A 27,765-nucleotide genomic window follows, 5' to 3' on the forward strand; every position below is an offset into this window, starting at 1 on the left:
GAGCCACCGCGCCCGGCCTGATAAATATTTCTTAATCAGGTCACAAAACCCACAGCCTATAAAGAAAACAATTAATAAATTTAAGTACATGAAAATTAAGAAGTTTTCTCTATCAGAAGACACCACTGAATAATTTGGTTTTGAAATGAATTATTGGGTAGTAATTTTGGGTGTGAAATTTTTTTTTTAAATTTATGCTTAAAAATTGACTTGATATTTTCTGAGCAGATATCAGATGACCTATGAGTGAAATGTCCAAAAATATACTCTAGAGAGAAATCAGAGGCAATGTAGAAAAGCCTTGGCTTTGATGGTAGACAGACTGGATTTTGATTCAAACTCTGCCACGAGTCAAGTTGCTTAATTTTTTTGAGTGTCCTGTCTTTTTATCATTTGTTAACTGTGGAATATTGAAATTGGTTTCAAGGGGTTCTCTTCTCATAAATCCCATTTCTTTAACAGTTTCCTACTTACCTTCATATGCATTAAAAAGTAAATAATTGAATTAATTATAAATATTACACTATCTTGAATGGATGTCATTGATAAAATGTCAGTTAACACTTTCATTCTAGTGTTAATAGTGACAGAGATTAGATTTGGTTTTACATTTTAATGATCATGTTGTAACTTCATCTTTTTCAGGTGAAAAATGTTTATTTCAAAAATTTTATACCTTTTATGAATTCTCTTGGACTTGTAACATCTAATGGACTTCCAGAGGTAATCTGAAAGGAAATTTAATAAAATATTAATGTTTTGAGACTATGGAGGGGAGGATAATTGTCTAACTTTCTTAGATCAGTTTACTGTGTGTCAAAATTTTTTTTTTGCCCAAGAAGAATCTAGCCAAGTAGAATTGTGGTGAAACTAACTTTTGTATAGTAACAAAAAGCTTTTGAGCAGATAATCAAATGTGTTAGCATCATTTTGTGATTTATACTAGAAATCAATCTTTATTGAAATTTTTCAAAACCCGAAGTATAGACTTTTAAACTTCTAAATACCATTAAATAGCTAAATATTAATAGCTAAATATACACAGTTACATTTGCTTTGGTAAGCATCATTACGTGTAGGAACCATGATTAATGCCATCTACATTATTGGCATTACTATATTGTAGAACATCTCTTTTGAGGACTTTTAGGAACTACTTAATTGAAAATACAAATGTATTTGTTGAAATGACTGTGACTATTGCAGAAGTGTTTTACCTTTGTGATATTCCATCCATCTATCTGTTTTGTTTTGCATTTTCCTACAAATGTCTTTCCAATGAGAGCAGAATAACAGAGCTTTGAATGGTAAGGTGCAATATGTGGAGAAAAGGATGATGTGATAAATGATGAAGAACAAAACCAGTGTTTTAGAAGCGCCTAGTATTAGTCACTATGACCAAAAGGCATGAAATAAAATAGCTAGACTGCTGGTTCTGTAACCTGAATTGATAGCTAGTTTTTGAATTAATTTATTAATTCAACAAATATTTTTTGAATGCTTAATATATGTCAAACATGTGCTAGATACTATGGATACAGAGATTTCACTCTCAGTCACTATCGTTAAAGTGCTAGTGGGAGAGGCTGACAAAGATATAGACCATTACAGGAGTCTACAAGACTGTGATAAAAGTATTCACAGGGTTCTGCGATATCTCAAAGGAGAGTACCTAATCCAAACTGGGGCTGATAGGTTTTGTGGAAAATAGTTTAGAGGTGATGTGATTTCAAATCTGAGTAAGCATTACAGATACAGCATTTACAAGGGTTGGACATTATAGATTCAAAAGTGCAGTGATGTATGATAGTATAGTCTGTTCAGTGAACTCTAAGTAATTCATTAAGGTTGGGATACAGGGCAGAACAATTAAAATATGGTACTGAAGAGGCAAGAAGGGACCAAATGTTATATTAATGAGTCTTGTTACCACTTTTGGTACCAAAAAATAGGCTGCTCATAACTTTAAAATCTGTTATAGCAATCTTTTTTTTCCTTTAGAAGGATTACAGTTTTAATATAAATCTTAAGAGTAATTTTACTTTTTCTCCAATATTTCACATAATATAGCCAATCAATAGATGACTGGTAATTAGTGCCTCAACTAAGGTAGGACAGGAACAATGATTAAACTTAATCAAGCACAGATTGCTGTTCTATCTAATACATTTATGAAGATTAATGAAAAGTTTGCATTTAATTGGGTTTCTTCCTATCTCTCCTTTTAGAATGCAATTTTACTTCTCTCAGGTTGGAATCACTTTGGCATTAAAAGTCACAGTAGAAGGCATGCCAATAGCTTTCTCTTGGGCATTGGTTTTTAAAGTATGATTTAAAAATTATGGATCAGAACTGATGAAAGATTTACAAATTCTAGCAATTGAAAAAGTATCTAAGATTGGGAATAAATTGTGCAAGTGTGTTAATTGAACTGATAAACTTTTCTCTTGCCCAAGATGCTTGACTGAAGGGTACTGGAGTGAATCAAAGGGTTTAGAAAACATTGGTAGAATATGTAATCAAGGGGATTTGCAATAATATTTGAAAAAATATTTTATATTGATAAACATAAAAGATTAAAAGTAGACCGGGCATGGTGGCTCACGCCTGTAATCCTAGTACTTTGGGAGGCCGAGGCAGGTGGATCACCTGAGGTCAGGAGTTCAAGACCAGCTTGGCCAACATGGTGAAACCCCATCTCTACTAAAAATACAAAAATTAGCTGGGCATGGTAGCAGGTACCTAAAATCCCAGCTCCTTGGGAGGCTGAGCAGGAGAACCCATCGCCTGAACCCAGTGGGTGGAGGTAGCAGTGAGCCGAGATTGTGCCACTGCACTCCAGCCTGGGCAAAAGAGCGAAACTCCATCTCAAAAAAAAAAAAAAGATTAAAAGTAAAGCATATATGGAATGTTTGGAAAATCTTGGCAGTTAAACAGTTACAATAATACCTATTTTTATCTTAGGTACTGTTTTGTAGCATTGGTTATCTTTGTCTACGTAAAATTCTAGTAAATCTTTCATATGCATAAAATAGACCTAAAATCAAAGTTGAACAAATATTGCAATTTTCTGTACCTCACTTTTAGATAGACCTTATTTATATTGCATGCAAACTCAGTGTATATTGCAAAATTAAATGTATATTATACAAAAATTCTTTAATGAAATCTGTGCCTCTGTGTTCTGAGAGATGTAATGACATGTAAAGGATAATTGTCAGTGACTTTTTTCTTTCAAGGTTGAAAGTCTGTCTAAACGATATGAAGAAATTTATCTTAAAAATAAAGATCTAGATGCAAGATTGTTTTTGGATCATGATAAGACTCTTCAGACTGATTCTATAGACAGGTATTGCACATGGTATATTTGATTGATTTGCCTTAGATATAGGTTGATACTGATATAGGTAGATTATATAGTTTTTAACTTAGCGACCTTAGATATCATTTGTAACAAATTACTTTCAAATGTCTTTATACAAAGAAAAGCTTAACAGTATTTTAAGCATATAACTTATCTACAAATATAGATTTAATGTGAATTGTGTGTCCTTTAACAGTTACCCTTTTGCAGTTAACTGAATATAATTTTTAAAAATGTGCACCTAAAGATAATGTCTAAAGTAATTAGTTTCTGCAAATAGTGGTCTCTATTTTATTACTATCCTTTCATATACTATTGCTGCCTGGTTTATTAAAAAAAGTTAATACAAAAGTGTAGTCTCTTTTATTATCATGTAGAAACCTAAAATTGGAATGGTTGAGACTGATTGTTAAAATTTTTGACTGATCATAAGTAAAGTTAATTTTGTGTCTTTAGCATGAACTCTTTTAATATGAAACTGAAAATATGCGTAATTTAGAAGTTAAACACAGTAAAATGTTTTAAATTTTATTTAAGTGGAAATAAAGTTTTTGTAAGGAATAATGCATTGAAAAACTTGAGTTTTAATGCTTTTTAATACTGAACAATTTGGTTATCAATACCACCAGGGAGAAAGCATCTGACTTTCACTTAAAAAAAAATAATGGTTGGTATACCTCTTTGTCATAAGCATAATGGAAAGAGACCCACAATTAAAAACAATAGTGAAATAGATTTTATTTAAGCAGCAGTTGGGTCATCTATTTTCTATCATATCTATTATTGAGTTATCATTTTATATGATTTTATGAGACAACAGAAGCATTATACTGCTTTTTTGATGCATAAAGCACAAATTGTAAATTTTCAGTATGTGAATGACTTCGCTTATTGTGATTTAGTTTTGAAACACAGAGAACACCGCGAAAAAGTAACCTTGATGAAGAGGTGAATGTGATTCCTCCACACACTCCAGTTAGGTATGAATTTTTCTACTTTTAATTATATTATAATTTTGTTATTCATTGCTTTATAGTGTTTCAGATTTGTTCACGTTTCTTTATGTATTCATACATACATGTAAAAAATACATGTATCCACTCATACATACATACATGTAAGAAATATATATTGAAGGCCAGGTGCGATGGGTCACACCTGTAATCCCAGCACTTTGGGAGACCAAGGCGGGCAGATCACCTGAGGTCAGGAGTTTGAGACCAGCCTGGCCAATATGGTGAAACCCCATCTCTACTAGAAATACAAAATTAGCCGGGTATGGTGGTGCACACCTGTAATCCCAGCTGCTCGGGAGGCTGAGGCAGGAGAATTGCTTGAACCTAGGAGGCGGAGGTTGCAGAGAGCTGAGATTGTGCCATTGTACTTCAGCCTGGGTGACAAGAACGAAACTCTGTCTCAAAAAAAAAAAGAAAAAAAAGAAAAAATATGTATATGTATAATCTTTGTGTGCTGGGCATTTTACTAGTTGCTGAAGATACGGTTATTGGACCTAGTTTTGTCTATCCTTAAGGAGCATAACCTAAAATAGGAATGTGTTCCATTTCAGTAAATAAAAAAGAAAAAATTAAAAGTATCACTATTTGATCTGCATACAACCTAAAAGGATTAGAACTATTTTTTATGTCTTTTTCCTGACTCATTTCCCACCTCAAAATCTGTTATCAAGGCTTGTTGAATAATCTACTTCCAAAATATTTCTTGAGTTCATCTACTTTTCTCCATTTCTGCTCTCCCAACTCTTGTCCAAGACATCGTTCTCTTTCTCTTGGATTTTTTTGCAGTAGCCTGCTACCTGCATCTGGTCTCTTCACTGTTCCTGTCTCCTCACCATCAAAGCTATTCTCCATAAAGTCCCCAGAATTTCTCCTAGAAATGTAAATCAGTTACATTCACCTTGCTGTTAAAACCCTCTGACTGCATCCCATTACAATTGGTATACAATGCAAATTCCTTAACAATGCCTAAAAGATCTTATCTGATCTGGTTTCTGTTGCCTCTCCAACCTCATCTTGTTTACTTTCTTGCTCTGTGTTAGCCACACATTGGCCTTCTCTTAGTTTCTTGGGATTTCCAAGTTCTTTTGTACTTTGAAAACCCTTGTATCCCTCTTCTTGATATTCCCTCTTCTTGAAACTCTTCTTCCTTTTCTTTCCATGGATTACCAACTGCTACTCTTCATTCAGCACAAATATTGCTTTTGAAAATATGTTTCTCTCTGAAGTATTTTATTATTTCTCATAGCATCCTGTTCCATTCTTTATAGCATGCATCCCAATTTATATTGATAGATTCATTTGTGTTTGCTTATTTTTTACTAATACCCAAAATAGCCTTAAAATTCCATATCACAGAGACCATAACTTTTTTGTTCGCTATCTAATAATTAGGACCTGTTATAATACTTGATGCATAATAGGCAATCAGTAATATATTTCAAATGACTGTATAAATATGTACATGAATACATTTTCATATAAGTATAGTATATACTTATGGACAAGATACTGAGATGACACAGAAGGGACTATAAAGCAATGTCTGAACTGAATTTTGAAACATGTAAAGGCCTTTGTCACAGGATAAAGATTTTAGGGAATGGGAACAGCATGTTCAAAGGGATGGAAGTGTGAAACATGTAAGTGGAGAAAACTCTGCTGTCACATTACCGACAACAGTCAACACAGAAATCAACACATTTGGAATCAACACATTTGTACAACATTATGTGACCAAATGTGGGCAAGTTTTCCTCACCAAGAAACAAGCAATCAGTTCTGCAGCAGTCCCCAGCTGGGTGTCCTCTAATTTACTTCTGACACTGGTTACCTGGAGATAGTGTCAGATCCCACGGGTTGAGGGCGCAGTCCCCAAAACTGGCCCCAACTTCAGATGCCAGTTGCAAGTCTGGGTTTTTGGATCTTCTGACCAAAGGGCTTCAAGTTGGGGATCCCATGACACCTCTTAGGTTCGATTAATTTGCTAGAGTGGTTCACAAAACTCAAAGAAACACTTCTGTTTACTGGTCTCTTATAGATGATATTACAAAGGATACGGATGTAAAGATGCATAGGATGAGGTATGGGGGATGGGATGGGAAGCTTCTATGCCCTCCCTGGCCAGACAGCTGTCCAGGAGCCTCCACGTGTTCAGCTATCCGGAAGTTCTCTGAACCCTGCCATTTTGGGTTTTTGAGGAGGCCTCATTGCATAGGCATGACAGATTAAATCATTGGCTATTGATTATCAACCTAACCTTCAGCTTCCCTCCCCTCCCCAGAGGTTGGGGGCTAGGGTCGAAGGTTCCAATCCTCTAACTCTGCTTTGGGCTTTCTAGTGACCAGCCCCCATCCAGAAGCTTCCTAGGGGCTGCCAGCCATGTCAATTCATTAGCACACAAAAAGACATCACTGGAGTTTCTAAGCATTTTAGGAGTTGTATGTCAGGATATGGGGTCAAAGACCAAACGTGTATTTCATAATATCACATAACACAATGTGTCTGGGAAACTATTAGCAGCTCTGTATTGATTGACTGTAAAATGAGAGTAGGAAGTCACAGGAGAGGAGAGTGGGTGCTAGATATGAGGGGCCTTATATGCCATACTCACAAATTTGGACTGTAGCATGTGTATGATAGAGCCTGTGCTACAAATGGATGTTAAGCAGGGGTAAGGATAAAATCAGATATAATTTTTGCAAGTTCACATGGTAATAGTCTGTGGGGGGGATAGACTGAGGAGAATAAGAAAAAGTGAGAAATAAACCTGTCAGTCTGTCTCAGTGGTTCTTAACCAGGTGTGCAAATTAGAATAACGTGAGGAATTTTGTTTTGATTTTTCTTTTAAAAAATTGTGTGTCCACTGAGGAATATGCCTCGGCCTTACTACCACAGACATAGTATATGAAAATCTCTGGACTTGTCTGTTGCAGCAGTTTACTTGAGAGGTTTTAAAGATCTGACCCAATGGTAGTGGTGGGAATGAAGGAACAATAACAGATTTGATAAATATTTGATGAATTCATACTTAGAATATTGTTCTAGAGGCATTTCTGAAGAAGCTATCTAGTAAGCAGTAGGATAGTCTTCTATAGATTTGGGAATCATCAGGGGAGTTAAAACCATAAAAAAAATGAGATTGCTTGAAGTGAGGGTGCATAATGGCAAGAGTCAGTGGCTAAGGGCTGAAATCTAAAGGATGCTAGCATTAAGGACTAGATAGAAGTTGTGAGGTTCTAGAGCAGGGGTCCCCAACTCCTGGGCCAGGGACCAGTCTGTGTCCCATTACGAACCAGGCCATACAGCAGGAGGTGAGTAGTGGACAGACAAGCGAGCATTACCGCCTGAGCTCTACAACTCCTGTCAGATCAGCGGTGGAATTAGATTCCTGTAGGTGCGTGAACCCTATTGTGAACTGCGTATGTGAGGGATCTAGATTGTGTACTCCTTATGAGAATTTAATGGCTGATGATCTGAGGTAGAACAGTTCAAAACTATTCTCCCTACCCTCTGTGGTCCATGGAAAAATTGTCTTCCATGAAACCAGTCCATGTTACCAAAAAGATTGGGGACCGCTGTTCTAGAGAATGGGAAAGTATGGTTGGGAAGCGCAGAGAGTGAAGCCAAGAAAGCTGAGGGAGGGAGGGAGTTTCATTAAGAGCAAGTGTTTCTCTAACAGTGTCAAATGCTTCAAGAAAGGTCAAGTATTAGAACAAATGAGAAAAGTCTTTTATTTTTAACCAGTTGGTCATATGTGGCTTCAATCACTGTAGCTTAAATATGATTAGTGGACACAGAAGCATATAGAAGCTGTGTTGCAATATATTTGAAAGGCGAGGCCAGGTGTGGTGGCTCACACCTGTAATCCTGGCACTTTGGGAGGCCAAGGTGGGCACATCACCTGAGGGCAGAAGTTTGAAACCAGCCTGGGCAACATGGCAAAACCCCGTCTCTACTAAAAATACAAAAATTAGTCCAGTGTGGTGGTGGGCATCTGTAATCCCAGATAATCAGGAGGCTGAGGCAGGAGAATCGCTTGAACCCGGGAAGTGGAGGTTGCAGTGAGCCAAGATTGCGCCACTGCACTCCAGCCTGGGCGACAGAGCAAGACTCCTTCTCAAAAAAAAAAAAGAAAGAAAGAAAGAAAGAAAGAAAGAAAAAAGAAAAAAAAAAGAAAAAGAAAAGAAAAATGAGGAAGGTAAATACTGGTTTACACATGCTTAGCTGAGAACACTGAGCATATTTTACTAAATAATATTTGAGGATCTTTTCAGCCCTAAACAGTCTACAGTTCTTTGCATAATTAAAGTATCCCAAATGTTCAGCTACTCCAATATTGTAATATTGATATTTACCATATACTGCCCCCTTCATATACACACACATAAAATAATAGAATTAATGAGATCTTAAGAGATTGACCTAATTTTATGCTTTGAAAATGGTGACTTTTAAATGTATCCAGGATCTTTGTATCCTTTCTTCTTGAAGGTCTCTGTAAAGAAGAATCATCTGATTCTTTACTTGAGTTGCTAAATATCTTATTGTCTTTAGTTTGAAAATGTTTAACATTTGATTGCAATAGTGTTTTCTTAAAACAATACCATTTGGTTGCCAGTTTATATAGTTTCTCCTAAAAATAATGCCACTATTTTATTGATATGTAGTTTTATTAGTAAATAAGTATATCCATTCTATAACTATAAACTTATTGATTGTGAATACATATTTTCTTAAAGATTTAAGTGAAATGTAATTTCTTATAAACCACAGTCTTATTTGAGGGAATGTAAAGACAAGCGGGAGGCAGTGTATTTGAAGACACGTTTAACTTGGGGGATAGAAAACATTTCATTTTTTCCTTTTTTTTCTCCCTTCATTGCTTAACACATTTTCCTATTTTTTTCCCCTCTAGGACTGTTATGAACACTATCCAACAATTAATGATGATTTTAAATTCAGCAAGTGATCAACCTTCAGAAAATCTGATTTCCTATTTTAATGTAAGCCGTATATGAAACATTATTTATTGTAATATCTTGGCAAAGAAACTTGAAATTAAAAGTTAAAGTACTGGATTCTTTTTAAAGTACTTATCTCCTATCTAACATGTAGTTATCCATAATCTTGTCTTGCTTAGTATTGTTTTATTTATACACTGTTATTTAAAAAAAATTTTATATTTACCTATTTGCCTTGCTCACCATTCTTCCTTACAACTGATGCCTCACTTCTGAGATCATTGTTTTCGTCTTCAGATATATCCTTTGATAATTACTTTAGTGGTATTAATTTGGGATGAACTTTTTGAGGTTTTGTTTTGTTTTTTGGTCTAAAGTTTTCTTTACTCTTATTTTTTGTGAGATTGCTTTGCTGGATCTTCAATTCCAGGTTGACATTTACTTTTTAGACTCTTATAAGTTTGAAGATAATACATTTCCTGGATCCCATTTTTGCTAATTAAGAAGTCTTATGTCACTCGATCTAACTGTTGTTTCTTTATAGTTAATCTATCTTTTTCTCTCTGGCTACTTTTAAGATCTTTTCTTTGAATGTAGTGTAAGATAGGACTTAACATTCCCTATACCCCTGTAATCTTTTTCATCCAATATTTAACCCATTTTTATTTACAATTCTTACCTGGCCCTGTTAGCATTGTAGTTTGCAACTCCTGATAGACAATGAGTTTGATATCTGAAGGCATCTGCTACCCTCTCTCCCCTGAAGACAAGGAGAGAGAAGGAGAGAGAATGAAACTATCATCTATGTTGCTTGCTTGCTCCTTCACTCCTTCCTTAAACTCAGATGAGGGTTGGGACCCACTGAAATGCTCATCCTCTAAAATTGGACATAGGGTCAGGAGACTTATTAAAATTTGGCTTATTTCAGCAACTGTGCTTTTTGTACTTGTTAACAATTCATTCATTGCCATAACCTGTCTGTAATTTTGTCATAATCTGTTGTCATCTCTTGCTGTGTTCCCCCAGGAATTAGCAAAGTAATATCTGTCATCATATTCATAATTGTTTTGGCTCAGAATTGATTTTGTTTGTCCAACATGCATAAGGTCACTTTTGTTTATGAGTTATCTATAGCACAAGAATATATGCCAAAACATATGTACCCAGGTACCTAAACCTTTTAGCAAGGGATAATGGAAGAATTTAAAAGAATGATAAGCTCTTTCTTCTCATATCATTTTGAATACTTCCTCCAATATTTGGAGTATGTAGGAGTTCTTTTTTATTAAAAAAAATTCTGCCTCAAAGACTTTTTTTTTAAACTTGGAAACTATATGATCTTTATGTTTTTATATAGTTTTTCAACCCTTGCTCCCTTCCCTTCTCCCTCTAGTAGTGCTTAGTGTCTATGTTTGTCTATTGTTGCCATCTTTATGTCCATGAGTATGCGATATTTAGCTCCTACTTATTAATGAGAACATGCAGTATTTGTTTTTCTTTTTCTGTATTAATTTGTTTAGGATAATGACCTCCAGCCACATCCATGTGGCTGCAAAGGGCATAACTTCGTTCTTTTTTTAATGACTGTATAGTACTCCATAGTGTATAAGTACCACATTTTCTTTATACAGTCCACCATTGATGGGCACCTAGGTTGATTCCATGTCTTTCCTATTGTGAATAGCACTCCAGTGAACATATGAGTGCATGTGAAAGACATTTTCTAGAGCTCAATTTAAAGCTTAACTTTTAGTGAAGCTTAAAAGCTTAATTATGTAGATGATAAGTTGCATATGTCAAAGTGAACATGTCTTGAAGGTCATTATGTTTTTCCTTCATTTTAATTCTCTATTATTTCAAGTTTCTTAATTTTTAAAATTAATGCCATCTTCCCTCCATGTGAAATCTTAGAAGCTATGAACATTTTAATGGACATTTTGGCAACAATTGTTTTATGACAGGAAATGCTTGTTTGTTATATGTTTCTAAGATTTGTGTGTGTGTTTTTTTTTTTTTTTCAGGAATATAGAATTGTTGATATTCTAGATAGTGAAAATGTTGACAGACAATGCACATTAGAATGAAAATTATGATCTTCTTCTTCTTATTTTTTTGAGCAGAGTTTCACTCTGTCACCTAGGCTGGAGTGAAGTGGCATGATCTTGGCTCACTACAACCTCCACCTCGTGGGTTCAAGTGATTCTTGTGCCTCAGCCTCCCAAGTAGCTGGGATTACAGGAGCCTGCTACCATGTCCAGCTAATTATTGTAATTTTTGTAGAGGTGGTGTTTGACCATGTTTCCCAGGCTGGTCTCAAACTCTAGACCTCTGGTGATCTGCTCATCTCAGTTTCCCAAAGTGCTGGGATTACAGTCATGAGCCACTGTGCCTGGCCATACTCTTAATTTTAGAAATTTTATTTTTGAATGTATATTTTGAATGTGTTTTATGTATAAAGGATTAAAAAAATAAATCTTTGTAGCTGATGAGAATCATGCTGTGATTACCTTTAATATATCATAATATGAATTATATAATATAATACATTATAATATGCATTTTAATACATCATCTTGTGATGTGTTATAATTATTAAAGTTGAATAGCCCCATTCCAAATGATACATGTATGGGAACTTCTTTTGAACAATTTCCCTATCTTGTATTTCTGAAAATGTAATTAAATGATTTAGCTAATTCATAACTCTTTCAAAGCACATTTTAAAATTAGGAAATGGGCTGGGCATGGTGGCTCACACCTGTAATCCCAGCACTTTGGGAGGACGAGGTGGTTGGATCACTTGAAGTCAGGAGTTCGAGACCAGCCTGGCCAACATGGTGAAACCCCATCTCTACTAAAAAGACAAAAATTAGTGAAGCATGGTGGCACATGCCTATAATCCCAGCTACTTGGGATGCTGAGGCAGGAGAATCACTTGAACTTAGGAGGTGGAGGTTGCAGGGAACTGAGATCGCGCTACTGCACTCCAGCCCGGGTGACAGAGTGAGACTTTGTCTCAAAAAATAAAAAATAAAAAATTAGGAAATGATACCAAGCGCAAGCCTTGGTTTTATTTCATTTGCTTTCTTGGAAGCAACATACATCCCAATATAACCCTTAATTGAAGATATTTTATGAGAATGTATGAGGCTCTTTTTGATGGATGGAAAGCTTAACAAATTTGCTCTTCTTTAGCCTAGTGGCAGAAAATTTAGATAATAGGGTTTTTTAGTTGTACTCTAGTATTTTTTGGTTATTAACATTCAATGAAATTATATTATCTGCTTATGTTCAGTAGTTGTGGTTACCTAGTTATTGTGGAAGCATTTCCACATTTTTATAAACAATTTTAAAAGTCATATATTATGGAGCAGAAAATATTAATTCTGATTACACAGTATCCTCCACATTGATTTCTGTTTTTACCTCCTAAAGAACTGCACAGTGAATCCAAAAGAAAGCATACTGAAAAGAGTGAAGGATATAGGATACATCTTTAAAGAGAAATTTGCTAAAGCTGTGGGACAGGGATGTGTTGAAATTGGATCACAGGTAACTTGAATTCATTTTAATTAGTGGTACTATAGAGTAATAATGTTAAAAGCAGCATCTTTCCAGTTTGTATAAATACTCTAACAGTATTTGTCTAGTAGTATAAAATACTGGCAGATACTATATCCCTGCTGCCTGTGTATGTTGCTATTTATAGGAAACTGTATGGGAAACTACCTCCCACCCCATTATAAAAGCTATGTAATAAAGGAACACATACCACTTGTAGAAAATTTAGAAAATACAACTAAGAAAAAAATTGAAATCTTTGATATTAAATTTTTGATTTTGCTTTGACTTCTACATGTATGACTGTTGATGTATGCATATCCTAATGTGAATGGGACTATACTATACATGCCATTTCTCAGTGATATTACTGAGTGATATCATTATTATTTCAGGAAATCTAAAGCTAATATAATAGGTAAGAGTATGGGCCATGGAGTTACAGCCCTGGGTTTATATTTGGTTCTACCATTGTCAATCTTGGACATGTCATTTAACTTCTCTGAGATTCAGGTTCTATATTTGCTCTGCTTTTTTGTGTGGCATTAATGAGGATAATATACACAAATATATTGGAAAACTGTAGTCCACTGTACACATTTATTTCAGTGTAGTGAGGTTATATTTTGATGCCATCAGTGATTTAAACATTGATTTTAATGGTTCTTTTTGATCCTATAGCCATGCACCACTTAACAGGCATATGTTCTGACAAATGCATCATTAGGCAGTTTTGTTGTGTGAACCTGGTAGAGTGTGTCTATACAAACCAATGTGTTACCATTTGTGTATCTAAACGTATCCAAATACAGAAAAGGTACTTTAAAGATATAGCATAAAAGATAAACAATGGAACACCTGCACAGAGCACTTACTGTGAATGGAGCTTACAGGATTGAAAGTTGCTCTGAATGAGTCAGTGAGTGAGTCAGAGAGTCAGCAAGTGAATGTGAAGGCCTACAACATTACCTGTGACATTACTGTACACTGTCATAGACTTTATAAATACTACACTTAGGCTAAACTAATTTCATAAACATTTTTTCTTCAGTAGTGAATTAACTATAGCTCACTGTAACTTTTTTACTTTATAAATCTTCAGTTTGTAAAAAACTTTTGACTCTTGTAATAACACTTAGCTTAAAACACAAACACCTTGTCCAGCTGTACAAAAATATTTTCTTTCTTTATAATCCTTATTCTGTATGCTTTTTTTCTATTTACATTTTGTTTTCAATTTCATAAACATTTTTGCCCAAAACAAAGGCAAACACACACATTAGCCTAGGCCTACACAGGATCAGGATTAATAATACCACTGTCTTCTGCCTCCAAATTCTGTCCCAACTCTTCAGGGACAATAAAATGCACGGAGCTGTCATCTCCTATGACGATGATGCTATCTTCTGGAATATCTCCCGAAGGAGCTGCCTGAGGGTGTTTTACAATTAACTTTTTTTTTTTTACAAGTAGAAGGAGGATGCTCTAAAATAATGAAAAGTATAGGATAATAAATACATAAACCAGTAACATATTCATTATTAAATATTATGTACCATACATAATTGTATGTGCTATACTATGACTGGCAGTGCAATAAGTTTATTTACATCAGCATCATCACAAAGATGTGAGTAATGCATTGCACTACAACATTACACTAAACAATAGGAATTTTTCAGCTCTGTTATAATCTTATGGGACCACTGTTATATATGCAGTCAGTTATTGACCAAAAACATTGTTATGCGGTGCATGATCGTGTATGAGATTTTTGTTCTTAATTTGGAATGAAATAATATGGTGTGTGTTTATATCTCTAAAATTTGGTTATTCTTTCAAATAATGGGAACCAGTTATTTGGTTAAAACTTCTTGCTCATAAGGTCAGTTTGATCTGATTTTTTCTGTGTCAGTTTTACTAAATTTATGGACAAAGACTGTCCTCTTAATCCTAGACAGCCATCTTGAAAATACATGTCCTAGGTCATGAGAAATGTTATAGAAGGTACATAAAGTGCTTAAAATAGTACTGGGCATATAACCTATCTTTAGTATGAATGATATAGACTGAAATGAGTTAAGGAAATCCAGGTACTGGACCTACCCTCTTGTTAATTTACTTGGGAATGTTAATCACCACTTAATACTTAAGTCTTGAGTTTTAGACAAGCTAGCTTTTGTGTTTTCTTGGCGGCCATATTTCTAAGAAGGGTGAGAAGTATGTTTTAAGAAAAGGCTTTTTAAAAAATTAGTAATTGTCAGCTGGGTATAGAAGTGCATGCCTATAATCCTAGCCTCTTGGGAGGCCAAAGCAGGAGGATCTCTTGAGCTCAGGAGTGTGAAGGCCAGCCTGGGCAAAACAGTGACGCTCCATCTCAAAAAAAAAAAAAAAAAAAAAATTAGTAATTGTGATTTTCTAAAATAGCAGGCTCTTATTTTTCTTTTTGTTTGTTTGTAGCGATACAAACTTGGAGTTCGCTTGTATTACCGAGTAATGGAATCCATGCTTAAATCAGTAAGTTGAAAACAATATAAAAAAATTTCAGCTGGGCATGGTGGTTCACACCTGTAATCCCAGCACTTTGGGAGGCCGAGGTGGGCAGATCATGAGGTCAAGAGATCGAGACTATCCTGGCCAACTTGGTGAAACCCTGTCTCTACTAAAAGTACAAAAATTAGCTGGGCATGGTGGTACACGTCTGTAGTCCCAGCTACTCGGCAGGCTGAGGCAGGAGAATCACTTGAACCGGGGAGGTGGAGGTTGCAGTGAGCCAAGTTCGTGCCACTACACTCCAGCCTGGCAACAGAGTGAGACACCATCTTAAAAACAAAAAACAAAAAACAAAAAACAAACCAAAAAAAACCACAACAAAAATTTCAATGCTAACACAAATAAGGTTTCAATTAAACAACTTCTTTTTTTTTTTTAATTATCTGTTTCAGGAAGAAGAACGATTATCCATTCAAAATTTCAGGTAAATTTTTTACTTTTAGTAAAACAATTTTTTTTTCTTTTTATAAAAGTAAATATCTTACAATCTTTTTTTTTCCTTTAGCAAACTTCTGAATGACAACATTTTTCATATGTCTTTATTGGCGTGTGCTCTTGAGGTTGTAATGGCCACATATAGCAGTAAGTTAAATTTTCATAAACAAACATTTTTGTTCAATTTAAAGTTAAAATGTGGTGTGTTTCTTTGGTGGGAGGAGAGGGATAGTGTGAGGTTAAGGAGAAGGAATGCTTATTTTAGATCACTATATACTGAACAATGTAATTGGTCATTATAAGCCATTTAAGAGGCTTATTTGAATTATTTGAGGCCATCTTGGGGATAATATTTCACTAGGCTCCTCTTCTGAGTATACTGGTATACTGAATTTAGAAAAGGTACATTTTGAAATCCCTCCGAAGACCTGTGAGATTGTAGAGTGCCAAAGGAGTATTCAAGAGTGGCCTCTACTGATATGGAAGCACTGCTATAACCTCCGTGGTTATGAAACTAAAGACTGAAGCTGGAACCCACTGGATAAACAGAACAAAGGCCAGTTACAGTGTTTTTAAAAATATAAATGTATATCACTTTGCAAATTATGTTGCAAATGTTAAAAGAAAGTTTTGCTTGCAGAAACAAAAGGAACATTTGTAAAGGATGCAAAACACAGTGAAAGAGGAACTTCTAGTTTCCTTATTAGTAAACAAGGAAAACTGTGAATCCTCATTTATAACCAAGAAATGCATATTTTAAAGAGATACCATTTTCTAACTAATGAAATTAGCAGGATCTTGAAGAATCTGTCTCTCCTCTTACCAAGGATTAATGAGAATTAAAATAGATATGCTAATAAATGGCTGGTAAGATACTAAACCTGTTCCCGATATAAGTTTAGGGTATTTAAACCTTTAAAAATTTGAGATAAGCTATAAGCCCTTTCTCTAGGAAAAATATAGATGTGCATACACTCAGAATTGGAAGGCTATTTCCTATGAGTCCGTAGACTCCAAAATAAAAAATTCTGCTCTAAATAAAAATCGTTTAACCTTTCTACTGTTTTCTTTGTTTGATAAGACTTTCCAAAAAAATACCTAGCTCAAGGGTTAATATTTCATACCTAAGTTACTTTTTTTTTCATTTTTAGGAAGTACATCTCAGAATCTTGATTCTGGAACAGATTTGTCTTTCCCATGGATTCTGAATGTGCTTAATTTGAAAGCCTTTGATTTTTACAAAGTGATTGAAAGTTTTATCAAAGCAGAAGGCAACTTGACAAGAGAAATGATAAAACACTTAGAACGATGTGAACATCGAATCATGGAATCCCTTGCATGGCTCTCAGTAAGTAACTAGCTAAATAATTGAAGAAATTCATTCATGTGCATATGGCTAACAAATTATCTGTTAGTGAGAGGTGTTTCTTAATATCTACCTCAAGAACAAATAGGCAATAATGAATAATGTTATTTCAGTCTGTAGCCCAAGAATCAAGTAGAATATTAGAATGGAGCTTTATTCGAGCGCCCTAAACCATCTAATACAGCATAGTGATTTATTTAAGAATAGCTTTTCTTAAAACATGGCACTTTAAAACAAAACAGAATTCTTTTTATTATTATTATTATTATATTTTAAGTTCTAGGGTAAGTTCTAAGTTCTAGGGTGCAGGTTTGTTACATATGTATACCTGTGCCATGTTGGTGTGCTGCACCCATTAGCTCGTCATTTACATTAGGTATATCTCTTAATGCTATCCCTCCCCCCTCCTCCCACCCCACAACAGGCCCCAGTGTATGATGTTCCCCTTCCTGTGTCCAAGTGATCTCATTGTTCAATTCCCACCTATGAGTGAGAACATGCAGTGTTTGGTTTTCTGTCCTTGCGATAGTTTGCTCAGAATAATGGTTTCCAGCTTCATCCATGTCCCTACAAAGGGCATGAACTCATCCTTTTTTATGGCTGCATAGTATTCCATGGTGTATATGTGCCACATTTTCTTAATCCAGTCTATCACTGATGGACATTTGGGTTGATTCCAAGTCTTTGCTATTGTGAATAGTGTGGCAATAAACATACATGTGCATGTATGTTTATAGCAGCATGATTTATAATCCTTTGGGTATATACCCAATAATGAGATACTGGGCCAAATGGTATTTCTAGTTACAGATCTTTGAGGAATCGCCACACTGTCTTCCACAATGGTTGAACTAGTTTACAGTCCCACCAACAGTGTAAAAGTGTTCCTATTTCTCCACATCCTCTCCAGCACCTGTTGTTTCCTGACTTTTTAATGATCACCATTCTAACTGGTGTGAGATGGTATCTCACTGTGGTTTTGATTTGCATTTCTCTCATGGCTAGTGATGGTGAGCATTTTTTTCATGTGTCTGTTGGCTGCATAAATGTCTTCTTTTGAGAAGTGTCTGTTCATATCCTTCACCCACTTTTGGATGGGATTGTTTGATTTTTTCTTGTAGATTTGTTTAAGTTCTTTGTAGATTCTGGTTATTAGCCCTTTGTCAGATGGGTAGATTGTAAAAATTTTCTCCCATTCTGTAGGTTGCCTGTTCACTCTGATGGTGGTTTCTTTTGCTGTGCAGAAGCTCTTTAGTTTAATTAAGTCCCATTTGTCAATTTTGGCTTTTGTTGCCATTGCTTTTGGTGTTTTAGTTATGAAGTCCTTGCCCATGCCTATGTCCTGAATGGTATTGCCTAGGTTTTGTTCTAGGGTTTTTATGGTTTTAGGTCTAACATTTAAGTCTTTAATCCATCTTGAATTAATTTTCATGTAAGGTGTAAGGAAGGGATCCAGTTTCAACTTTCTACATATGGCTAGCCAGTTTTCCCAGCACCATTTATTAAATAGGGAATCCTTTCCCCATTTCTTGTTTTTGTCAGGTTTGTCAAAGATCAGATGGTTGTAGATGTGTGGTATTATTTCTGAGGGCTCTGTTCTAAAACAGAACATAATTCTTTAAATTATTTAGATAATTTATTTAAAATACAGTCATCATTATGTTTGAAAATGTAAATGTCTGCTCTTAAATTGTGAGATTATGCTATTTAGATTATTAAAAAGTGCATTTTTTTCTTGTTGAATATAGTAGGATTCATTTTTCCCATTATTAGAGTATAAAAATCTATACTATTGTTCAATTATAGGTATTGGTGTATTGGTTCAATCATTATAGGGGCACAAATTATATTGTCTAGGATTCTTTTTATAGCATTATAACTATTGATAAGCCTTTTGTTTTAATAAAATTGGCAACTTGAGTTTATGCTCTTCAAATCTGCATAGTTGGATAATACTTTGTGAATCATCAGATTTGTAGATTAATGGTTTCTTTTGAAACTGTGTTGCATGCTAAGTATATATCTTTTAATTTGTGTCAGTATATAGAAATGGTAATTAAAAATTAAGACTTTAGGTATGCTATAATCCTAATTTGCACATGTAACCTTAGTTTTAATTTCTTTATGTTTTGAATTTTTAATGACTAAGCAATAGTTTATTTCTTAGTGTTTTCTTGTGTTGCCATATAGACAGTGAATAGAGGAGAGAAGCATGGGAAATTGATAGAAGAATGTTATACTCCTATTATTGAATTTGGTAACTACTTATGGAATGAACTTACACTTGATAAGGAGTACTTAGGAGAAAACTTTCTGAATCTGGGGAATTAAGTTAAAGTAAAAATAAATAAATAGATAAGTAAATAAAATAAGCACATAGAGTACTTTTTAAAGGCTATGTGTCCTCTCCTCCCAGAAATTGATATTAAGATATTACCGTATCATCTGAAAGTGACTATTGTTATTTCTTTTAGAGAGTTAATTTTATTTCTATCAATACATATTTATTGAACATATGCCATATGCCTTGAATTGAGAGAGATATTGTGAGGCTACAAAAAAGATAAAGGCTTGGAAAATTGTGTAGGAAGTAATAAAAATTTACTGTTTAAAAATTGCTTGTATGCAAGTCTGTCTAGCTCATTTATTTAGGGCTTCTAAACAATATTCCTTTATTTTTGAAAATTTTTGGAGAAGAAGTGACAAGTCCAAAGTTTGGAAAAGACTATAATTGATTTACAATAGGAGATGTGGAAGTCATAAGCCTCCGAATTTAAATATTAAATGTGGTTCTTTGGCAGATGAAACTATAGAAGACTTTTATTTAGTCATATATTTTTAGTGTTTGAATTTTATGTTACATTTTTAATCATAAAACCCTTGAGTGGTAGTGGGTGGCTTTATGAAGATAAGTTATGCCACACAAACAGGATGCTGTGTATTTTTTCCTGTGAGAATAATTGACATTATAGAGAAGGGATATGGCTTAGATATATTTGCATTTTCACAGACTTTTTTTTATTTGAAATATATATTGAGAAAAGTATATATCTCAAGTGACAGTTTGGTGAATTTGTCACAAATTGAATACATCCATGTAAACAACACCCAGATAAAGACCCAGAGAAAGTCTTGTGATTCTGTGTCACAATAAAAAATTCTCGTTTAAACTGTAGATTGATAGGAACATATTCACACAGAGTTGTTGACTGAGGGAAATTTCAAATGAGGTGCCGCTTACTTCTCTCCTGCCAATAATTTAATGAAAAAAAGAATATCATCTTATTTTTAATGGTTGTGTGGGGAACTGGGTTCAGCATTTTTGCTTGACAGCCTTGAGAAAGAATAAAGAAGGAAAAAGTCCACTTCTGTTTCTTTTCATCCCAGAGAGATTAACGGGCAATATGAGTGTAAGATGCTGGAAAAGTCTGTTGAGAAACCTAGTGAAATCTCATTCTCTGAAAATTTGGGGCATTACAGGTGCTTTAGAATGCATCATGCCTAAGGGTTAGATGAAATGACCTCCAGGTGTTTGACCCTATTAAATCTGTTAAGAGGCTTATAATGCCAGCAGGTGATGAAATGAAATTTGGATGCCCTAGTTTCAGTATTTTCAGAACTTATCATATTTTTTCAATAAATGTTTATAAATCAAAATACATCAGGTGCTTTATTCTCTATATGGTCTCTCTTTCCTGGACTCTTCTGGACTCTTCCTACTGATCTCTCATTTGCTACCTTGATGCCTTTCTCTCACAGCAGCCAGAGAAATCTCATAATGTAAATCTCATCATGCTAATTCCTCCGGTAAAAACCTCCTGTGGAGGACACATTCCTCTAGTAATGTTGGAAGAAAACCCTACCATATGACTCTCTGCAAAAAAAAGACCACGATACTACCTGTTTGGAATACAAATAGTAATTGACTGAAATTACTGGACAGGAAGAACAGACTCTAGTTGAGAAAGAGAAGAGGGGAGCTGGGAGCCTGAGGAGAAGGCTTTTAGTCTAGGGCTAAGTGCATAGGTATAGGGAAGGACAGTATGGTAGGGCAGGGATGTCAGTGGGAAAACTATGGGTCTCTTTACCAGGGAAACTGCAAAGTTGAAGCTGGGGAAACCTTGGCCACTGAAGAGAGTGGAAGAATCCTGCAAGGGAAAGAGCCAAGAAAGGGTACGCAGATTCTGTCTGAAATCTGAATAGTTCCTGTGTATAATAGACTCAGAGCAGCCAAATGAAGGGCAGAGGATCTGAACTGAGACTGGAGTTGCTGCCCAATAAACAGAACAGTTCAAGTTAAGCAAAGATAATTGCTTCTTGTAACAAACAACAAAACCATGCTCATTTTAGAAAAATAGCAGAATTTAGGATCTTCACAATTTAACATTTATGATGTTCAGGATACAATTCTAAAATTATCCAGCATAGAAAGAAGGTCAAAGGAATCAAATGCAGGTTTATAGAATAGGAGCTTTAGACCAGGTGTGTGGTGCACACCTGTAATCCCAGTATTTTGGGAGGCTAAGGTGGGAGGATCATTTGAGCCCAGAAGTTCAAGACCAGCCTGGGCAACAAAGCAAGACCCCATCTCTTAAAAAAAAAAAAAAGCTAGGTGTGGTGGCATGTACCTGTGGTCCTAGGTACTTGGGAGGCTGAGGCAGGAGGATCACCTAAGCTCGGGAAGTCAAGGCCGCAGGGAGCCATGATTGTGCTTCTGCACTCTAACCTGGGCAACACAATGAGACTCTGTCTCAAAAACATAAAACCAAAAAAACTAGAATGGGAGCTTTAAGTTAACTGTGGTCAGGCATTGCTAAATGATGGGGATACATTCTAAGAAATACTTCATTTAGACTATTTTGTCATTGTGTGAATATCATAGAGTATGCTTACACAAACCTATGTGGTATAGCCTACTACACATCAGGGTAGGAATAGCCTGTTGCTTCTAGGCTACAGACCTGTATGGTATTTTTTATTATTATTATTAAATCTCCGCTCTTGAGTATGTCTTTTTAATATTCAATGTGGTAAAATTGAAGGATGTAGAAAGTTACATACCAAGGTATGATAGTTGTCTTGAGGAAAAATACTTATTTTATTGGTTGAGTTGTGAACTGAACCACTCTTTTCATGAAACACATGTGTTACTTGTAAGACTGATGAGCAATTGTGTTTATTCTTGCTTGGGTATGTGGTAGATTCTTGCAAATGAACAAAGTGAGCCTGTCACTTCAAAGAAAACAACTGACAGTAAAGGTTGCCAATGATAAATTTTGTGTTTTCAAGTAAAAATTAGAATTTTAGAAACTTGTATCTACCACTGAAAGCTTGACAGAGTCCTAGTATATAAAAGACTTTTCTGATGAAATAGGTGGTCATGTCAATGAATGTGATTTTTAAAATATTATATACAGAGATTTGTAAACATGTAGAAGAAGTAGATAATTCAGTGAACCAGTATTTCCAAATGATCAAATACATCATTGTAAAATCATTCATGGGTAAGAGATTCATTAAAAGTTCAAGATAAACCAATGGATTTTAAGGTCTTAAAATATGAAAAATTTATTTCTGTTCATTGTGATTGTTTCCAATTCCACCCTGCAGCTAACCTTTAAGAAACTGTGACTTGTTGAGTTTTGGTGTAGTGTCAGAAAACAATAACCATAGTTATCTGAAAAGGCTATTAAAATACTCCTCCTCTTTCCATATGAGGCTAGATTTTTCTTTGTATACTTCAACCTAAACAGCATATTGCAACAAAGTAAATGTAGAAGCAGATATGAAAATTCAGCTCTTTTTTATTATGTCAAATAGTAAAGACATTCAGAAGATCATAAAACAGTGCTATTGTTCTATCTTTTTTGTTTTGTAGAATATGGTTATTTTTCATTTAAAAATTATTTATGTTAACATAATGGGTTTATTGTTTAAGATAAATATTTTTAAATTTTCTCAAGTTTTTTTGAGCCCTCAACGTCCTTTAACGTAAAAAAGCTATTAGCTACTTTATGCTTCCTAATGGAAGAATATATAACCACCTTGAACACATGATGTTGAAAGAAGCCAGTCACAGAAAACCAAATATTGTCTAAATTCATTTATATGAAATGTCCACAAGAGGCAATTCAGTAGAGATAGGAAGTAGATTATTGGTTGCTTAAGGCTGGTGGCTAGGACTAGGTGTTTCGAGGATGATGGCTAGAAAGTATGGTGTTTCTTTTTGAGATAATGAAAATGTTGTGAAATTGACTCATTATTATAGTCAATTTCACAACATTTTTATCATCTCTGTGAATACACTAAAAACTATTGAATTGTACACATTAAATGAGTGAATTGTGTAGGATGTAATTTTTAAAAATTTCTCAGTTTTAATTAAATTTTAACTAAATTAAGATTTAACTACTAACAAAGTAAATATTAATAGATTTAACCCACACAAACAAAAGCTCTTGGGATCCTTAGTAATTTTAAGAGTATAAAAGAATTTTGAGTCCAAAAAGTTTGAGAACCCTTGCCTGTATTCTCTTCCCCATTCAGACTCGTCTTTCACTCACACAACCATGTTTGTTTTTGCCTGTCCCTGAGTCTTGAAATGCTTTCCTCTGACTTTTTCTTGACCAGATTTTAAGGTCTATTTTGCCTTTCCTGATCGTCCTAGTCTATAGTCATTCTTCCCCCATTTAGTCTAACCTGTTTATTATCTACATACTTACTAGTCATTTATAAACTTTGTTTTACTATATGTGCATATCTCATGTTAAATTCATATAAAGTACTTAAAACAATATCTGACATTGTATTATAAAATGTAGCAGTTAATTACATAAGGGTGAAGGACAGAGAGGAGTCAACTTATGATGACACCCAGGTTTCTGGCTTGTATAACTTAAGTGGATAGTAGTGTCACTCATTACAATAAGATACCTAGGATTGAATGAGGTTTGCTTGGGAAGATGAATTTCATTTGATTGAGTTTGAAGTAATTATAGGTCATTTAAATAGAGGTGTCAAGTAGCAGTTGGATATGTGTGTCTGGAACTTAGGAAAGAAATCTAGGCTAAGGTTATGGACCTAAGAGCTGCCACACATGTGTAATAAAAAATGCCACCCTTTATTGATAGTTTATCTTGTGCCAGGCACTTTGGTGAGCACTTCTTAAATTTAATTTTCATAATAATCCATGAGGTAGTATTACCCTATACCAGGAAATGAAAGCTTAGAAAAGTTTAATAACTTACCCTAGACCACACAAGCTAAATGGCAAGATCTATGATTTGAACCCAGGTCTTTCTGGCTCCAAAGCTATTAATCCTTATGCTTTGCTGAGTAACTGAAGTTTGGAGAAGGGATAAGATCACTTAAGGGGAGAACGTAGTATGAGAAGAGAAGGAGGCTACAGATAGAATACTGAGGAGCTCTAACATTTAAAGGATGGACAGAAAAGAGAAGCCTGTGCCTACAAAAGAGATTGAGATAGAACAGCCAGGAAGATAAGAGGAAAATCAAGAGAAGTGGTATCATAGAGAGACTGACCAGGTGCAATGGCTCCCTCCTGTAATCCCAGCACTTTGGGAGGCTGAGGCAAGTGGATCACTTGAGGCCAGGAGTTCGACACTAGCCTGACCAGCATGACAAAACCCTGTTTCTACTAAAAATACAAAAATTAGCTGGGCGTGGTGGCGCATGCCTGTAATTCCAGCTACTCGGGAGGCTGAGGCATGAGAATCGCTTGAACTTGGGAGGCGGAGGTTGAGTGAGCCAAGATTGTGCCACTGTACTCCAGCCTTGGTGACAGAGTGAGACTGTCTCCAAAAAAAAAAAAAAAAATTAAAATTAAAATTAAAAATTGAAAAAAAGAAAAAGGAGAGAGAGCATTACAAAGTCTGAGTGAGTGCTTGCTGTTTCAGATAAGAGCTGAAAAGTTTTAGCAACAATGAAGTCACTGGTGACAGTGACGAGGACTGTTGAATGAAGAGATGGGGATAGGATGAGATCTGAATGAGAGATAAAGTGGACACAGTCATAATAGATGGCTTTTATCAAAAGTTTTGCCTGTGAAGAGAAATAAAGATATAACAGAAGTAAAGATACAGCTTGATGTGTGTGAAGTGGAGGGAATATATACATATTTTTTAAATGAGAAAAGTAGGGTTTAAATATTGATGGAAAAGAGCCATTAGAAGTGTTCTCTTGCTGGATAACAAATGGGTGGCGTTAAACAAATATTTTATTGTGCTCATGATTTTGTGGGTCAGGAATTTGGGGAGAACTTCACTGGGTGGTTTGTCTCTGACTATGTGTCAGCAGGTGTCTGGAGCTATAGGGTCCACTTCCAAGATGCTTCTTCACTCAAAAGTCTGGCATCTTATCGCTCCTTCGTGCACACTCAGCTCTCTTCCTCCCATCTTCCCTCCCTAGAGTGGTTAGAATGTTAAGCTTTGGAGTTTTCACCTGCAGAGAGAAAATAGGAGATTCATAGTGAAAGTAGAGGTTTTAAGAAACAGGATATTTGGCAGGGTGCAGTGTCTCACACCTGTAATCCCAGCACTTTGGGAGACCAAGGTGAGAGGATTGCTTGAGCCCAGGAGTTCAAGACCAGCCTCGGCAACATAGGGAGACCCTGTCTCTACAGATAATTTTTAAAATTAGCCAGGTGTAGTGGCACATACCTGTGGTACTTGGGAGACTGAACTGGGAGAATCTCTTGAGCCTGGGATGTTAAGGCTGCAATGAGCTGTGATTGCACCACAGCACTCCAGCCTGGGTGGTGGAACGAGACCCTGTCTCAAAAACAAACAAGCAAAACAAACAAACAAAAAACCCCAAAACAAACAAACAAAAAGTAACAGAACAGTTCATTAAATAATTCATTCATTAAATAATGAAGTTTAACTTAATGAATTTAATGAAGTTTAATAGGTGTAGTGGGAGTAACAGTGAGAGTAAAAGTGTAGGAGGTTGTAGTCAAAGAGTCGTTTCACCTTAGAATTTCCAGAGACAGAACATTGCTGGATAGTTCCCTGTATTCTAAGAAATGATCTTGGGAGTGCATGAGGAGGTCAAGGAGCCAAAAAGTACAGAGAGCAGGAGGCCAGGACATGTAGCGAGGATGAATGTGACTGAACTAAGGACTAGCGTCTTCAGTGCTTGAGGGGAGTAACCAGGAGAGAGTGGGACTAAATGGGGTAGAGGGCTAGAGAGGTCCTGAAAGCAAAACTCCTGACTCACTTAAAAAAACAAATCTCTCTCTCAATACCTAATCCAATGTCTAACATGTAGAATTTAGATGCATAAAGCATTAGGTTTGTGATGTCGTTTGATGAATTTACCCCTTTAATCATTATGAAATGACCTCTCTTTATCCCTGGTAATATTGTTTGCTCTGAAAACTACTTGTGCCCGATACTAGTAAAGCCATTCCAGCTTTCTTTTCATTAATATTAACATGGCATATTTTCCCCATTCCTTTATTTAACTTATATGTGTCTTTATTCTTAAAGAAATGATTTTCTTATAGGCAGCATATAGTTGGGTATTGCTTTCTTAATTCTCATGTAACAATATCTGCATTTTAATTGGGATGTTTAGATTTAAATTTAATGTGACTATTGATATGGTTGGGTTTAAATTCTCCATCTTATTATTCATTGTCTATTTTTTTCATCTCCTTTTTCTCCCTTTCCTCTTTCTCTTCCTTCTTTTGGATTGAATTTTTAAAATTCTGTTTTATCTTCTTTGTAGGCTTACTGTCTATACTTCTTTGTTTTATTTTGTAATTGGTGTTTTTTGATTTATAATATGCATCTTTAACCTTTCATAGTCTTTCTTTAAATAGTTTTACACTACTTCACATATAGTATAAGAGTCTTAGAATAGTATATTTCCATTTTCCCTTTTCCAAACTTTGGGCTATTGTTGTCATACATTTTGCTTAACAGAAGTTATAAACTCTACAATACACTGATAACTTTTGTTTTAAACCAATTATCTCTTAAAGAGAGTTCAAAACAAGAGAAAAAAGATGTTTTTATTTTATTACATATTTACCTTTCCAGTACTCTTCATTCCTTGTGTAGATCCAGATTCCTTTTGTTTTCCTTCTGACTGTAAAACTTTTTTTTTTTTTTGATAATTTCTTGGCCAGGGGCAGTGGCTCATACCTGTAATCCCAACACTTAGAGGGGCTGAGGCGGGAGGATCTCTTGAAGCCTGGAGTTCAAAACCAGTCCAGGGAACAAAGCAAAACTCTGTCTCTATTTTTATAAAACAAACAAAAAGCATTTCTTTTTTTTTTTTTCTTTTGGAGACAGAGTCTCGCTCTGTCACCCAGACTGGAGTGCAGTGGTGTGATCTTGGCTCACTGCAATCTCCACCTCCCGGGTTCAAGTGATTCTCCTGCCTCAGCCTCCTGAGTAGCTGGAATTACAGGCACACACCACCATGCCTGGCTAATTTTTATATTTTTAGTAGAGATAGGGTTTCACCATGTTGATTAGGCTG

General features: G+C 35.2%; 1 protein-coding gene across 2 annotated transcripts in view; it reads left to right on the forward strand.

Annotated features, from left to right (window-relative positions):
- RB1 (RB transcriptional corepressor 1) overlaps positions 1-27,765 on the forward strand; it is a 175,571-nt gene that overhangs the window by 67,555 nt on the left and 80,251 nt on the right. For both annotated transcript variants that reach the window (XM_073014065.1, XM_007960381.3), the window contains exons 9-17: positions 646-723; positions 3,240-3,349; positions 4,267-4,344; positions 9,296-9,383; positions 12,777-12,893; positions 15,363-15,419; positions 15,848-15,879; positions 15,961-16,037; positions 17,042-17,238. In XM_073014065.1, the coding sequence (XP_072870166.1) occupies positions 646-723; positions 3,240-3,349; positions 4,267-4,344; positions 9,296-9,383; positions 12,777-12,893; positions 15,363-15,419; positions 15,848-15,879; positions 15,961-16,037; positions 17,042-17,238 (834 nt within the window). The remainder of the gene's footprint in view (positions 1-645; positions 724-3,239; positions 3,350-4,266; positions 4,345-9,295; positions 9,384-12,776; positions 12,894-15,362; positions 15,420-15,847; positions 15,880-15,960; positions 16,038-17,041; positions 17,239-27,765) is intronic.

Source organism: Chlorocebus sabaeus, chromosome 3 (assembly GCF_047675955.1).
Source record: "Chlorocebus sabaeus isolate Y175 chromosome 3, mChlSab1.0.hap1, whole genome shotgun sequence".
Classification (NCBI taxonomy): Eukaryota; Metazoa; Chordata; class Mammalia; order Primates; family Cercopithecidae; genus Chlorocebus; species Chlorocebus sabaeus.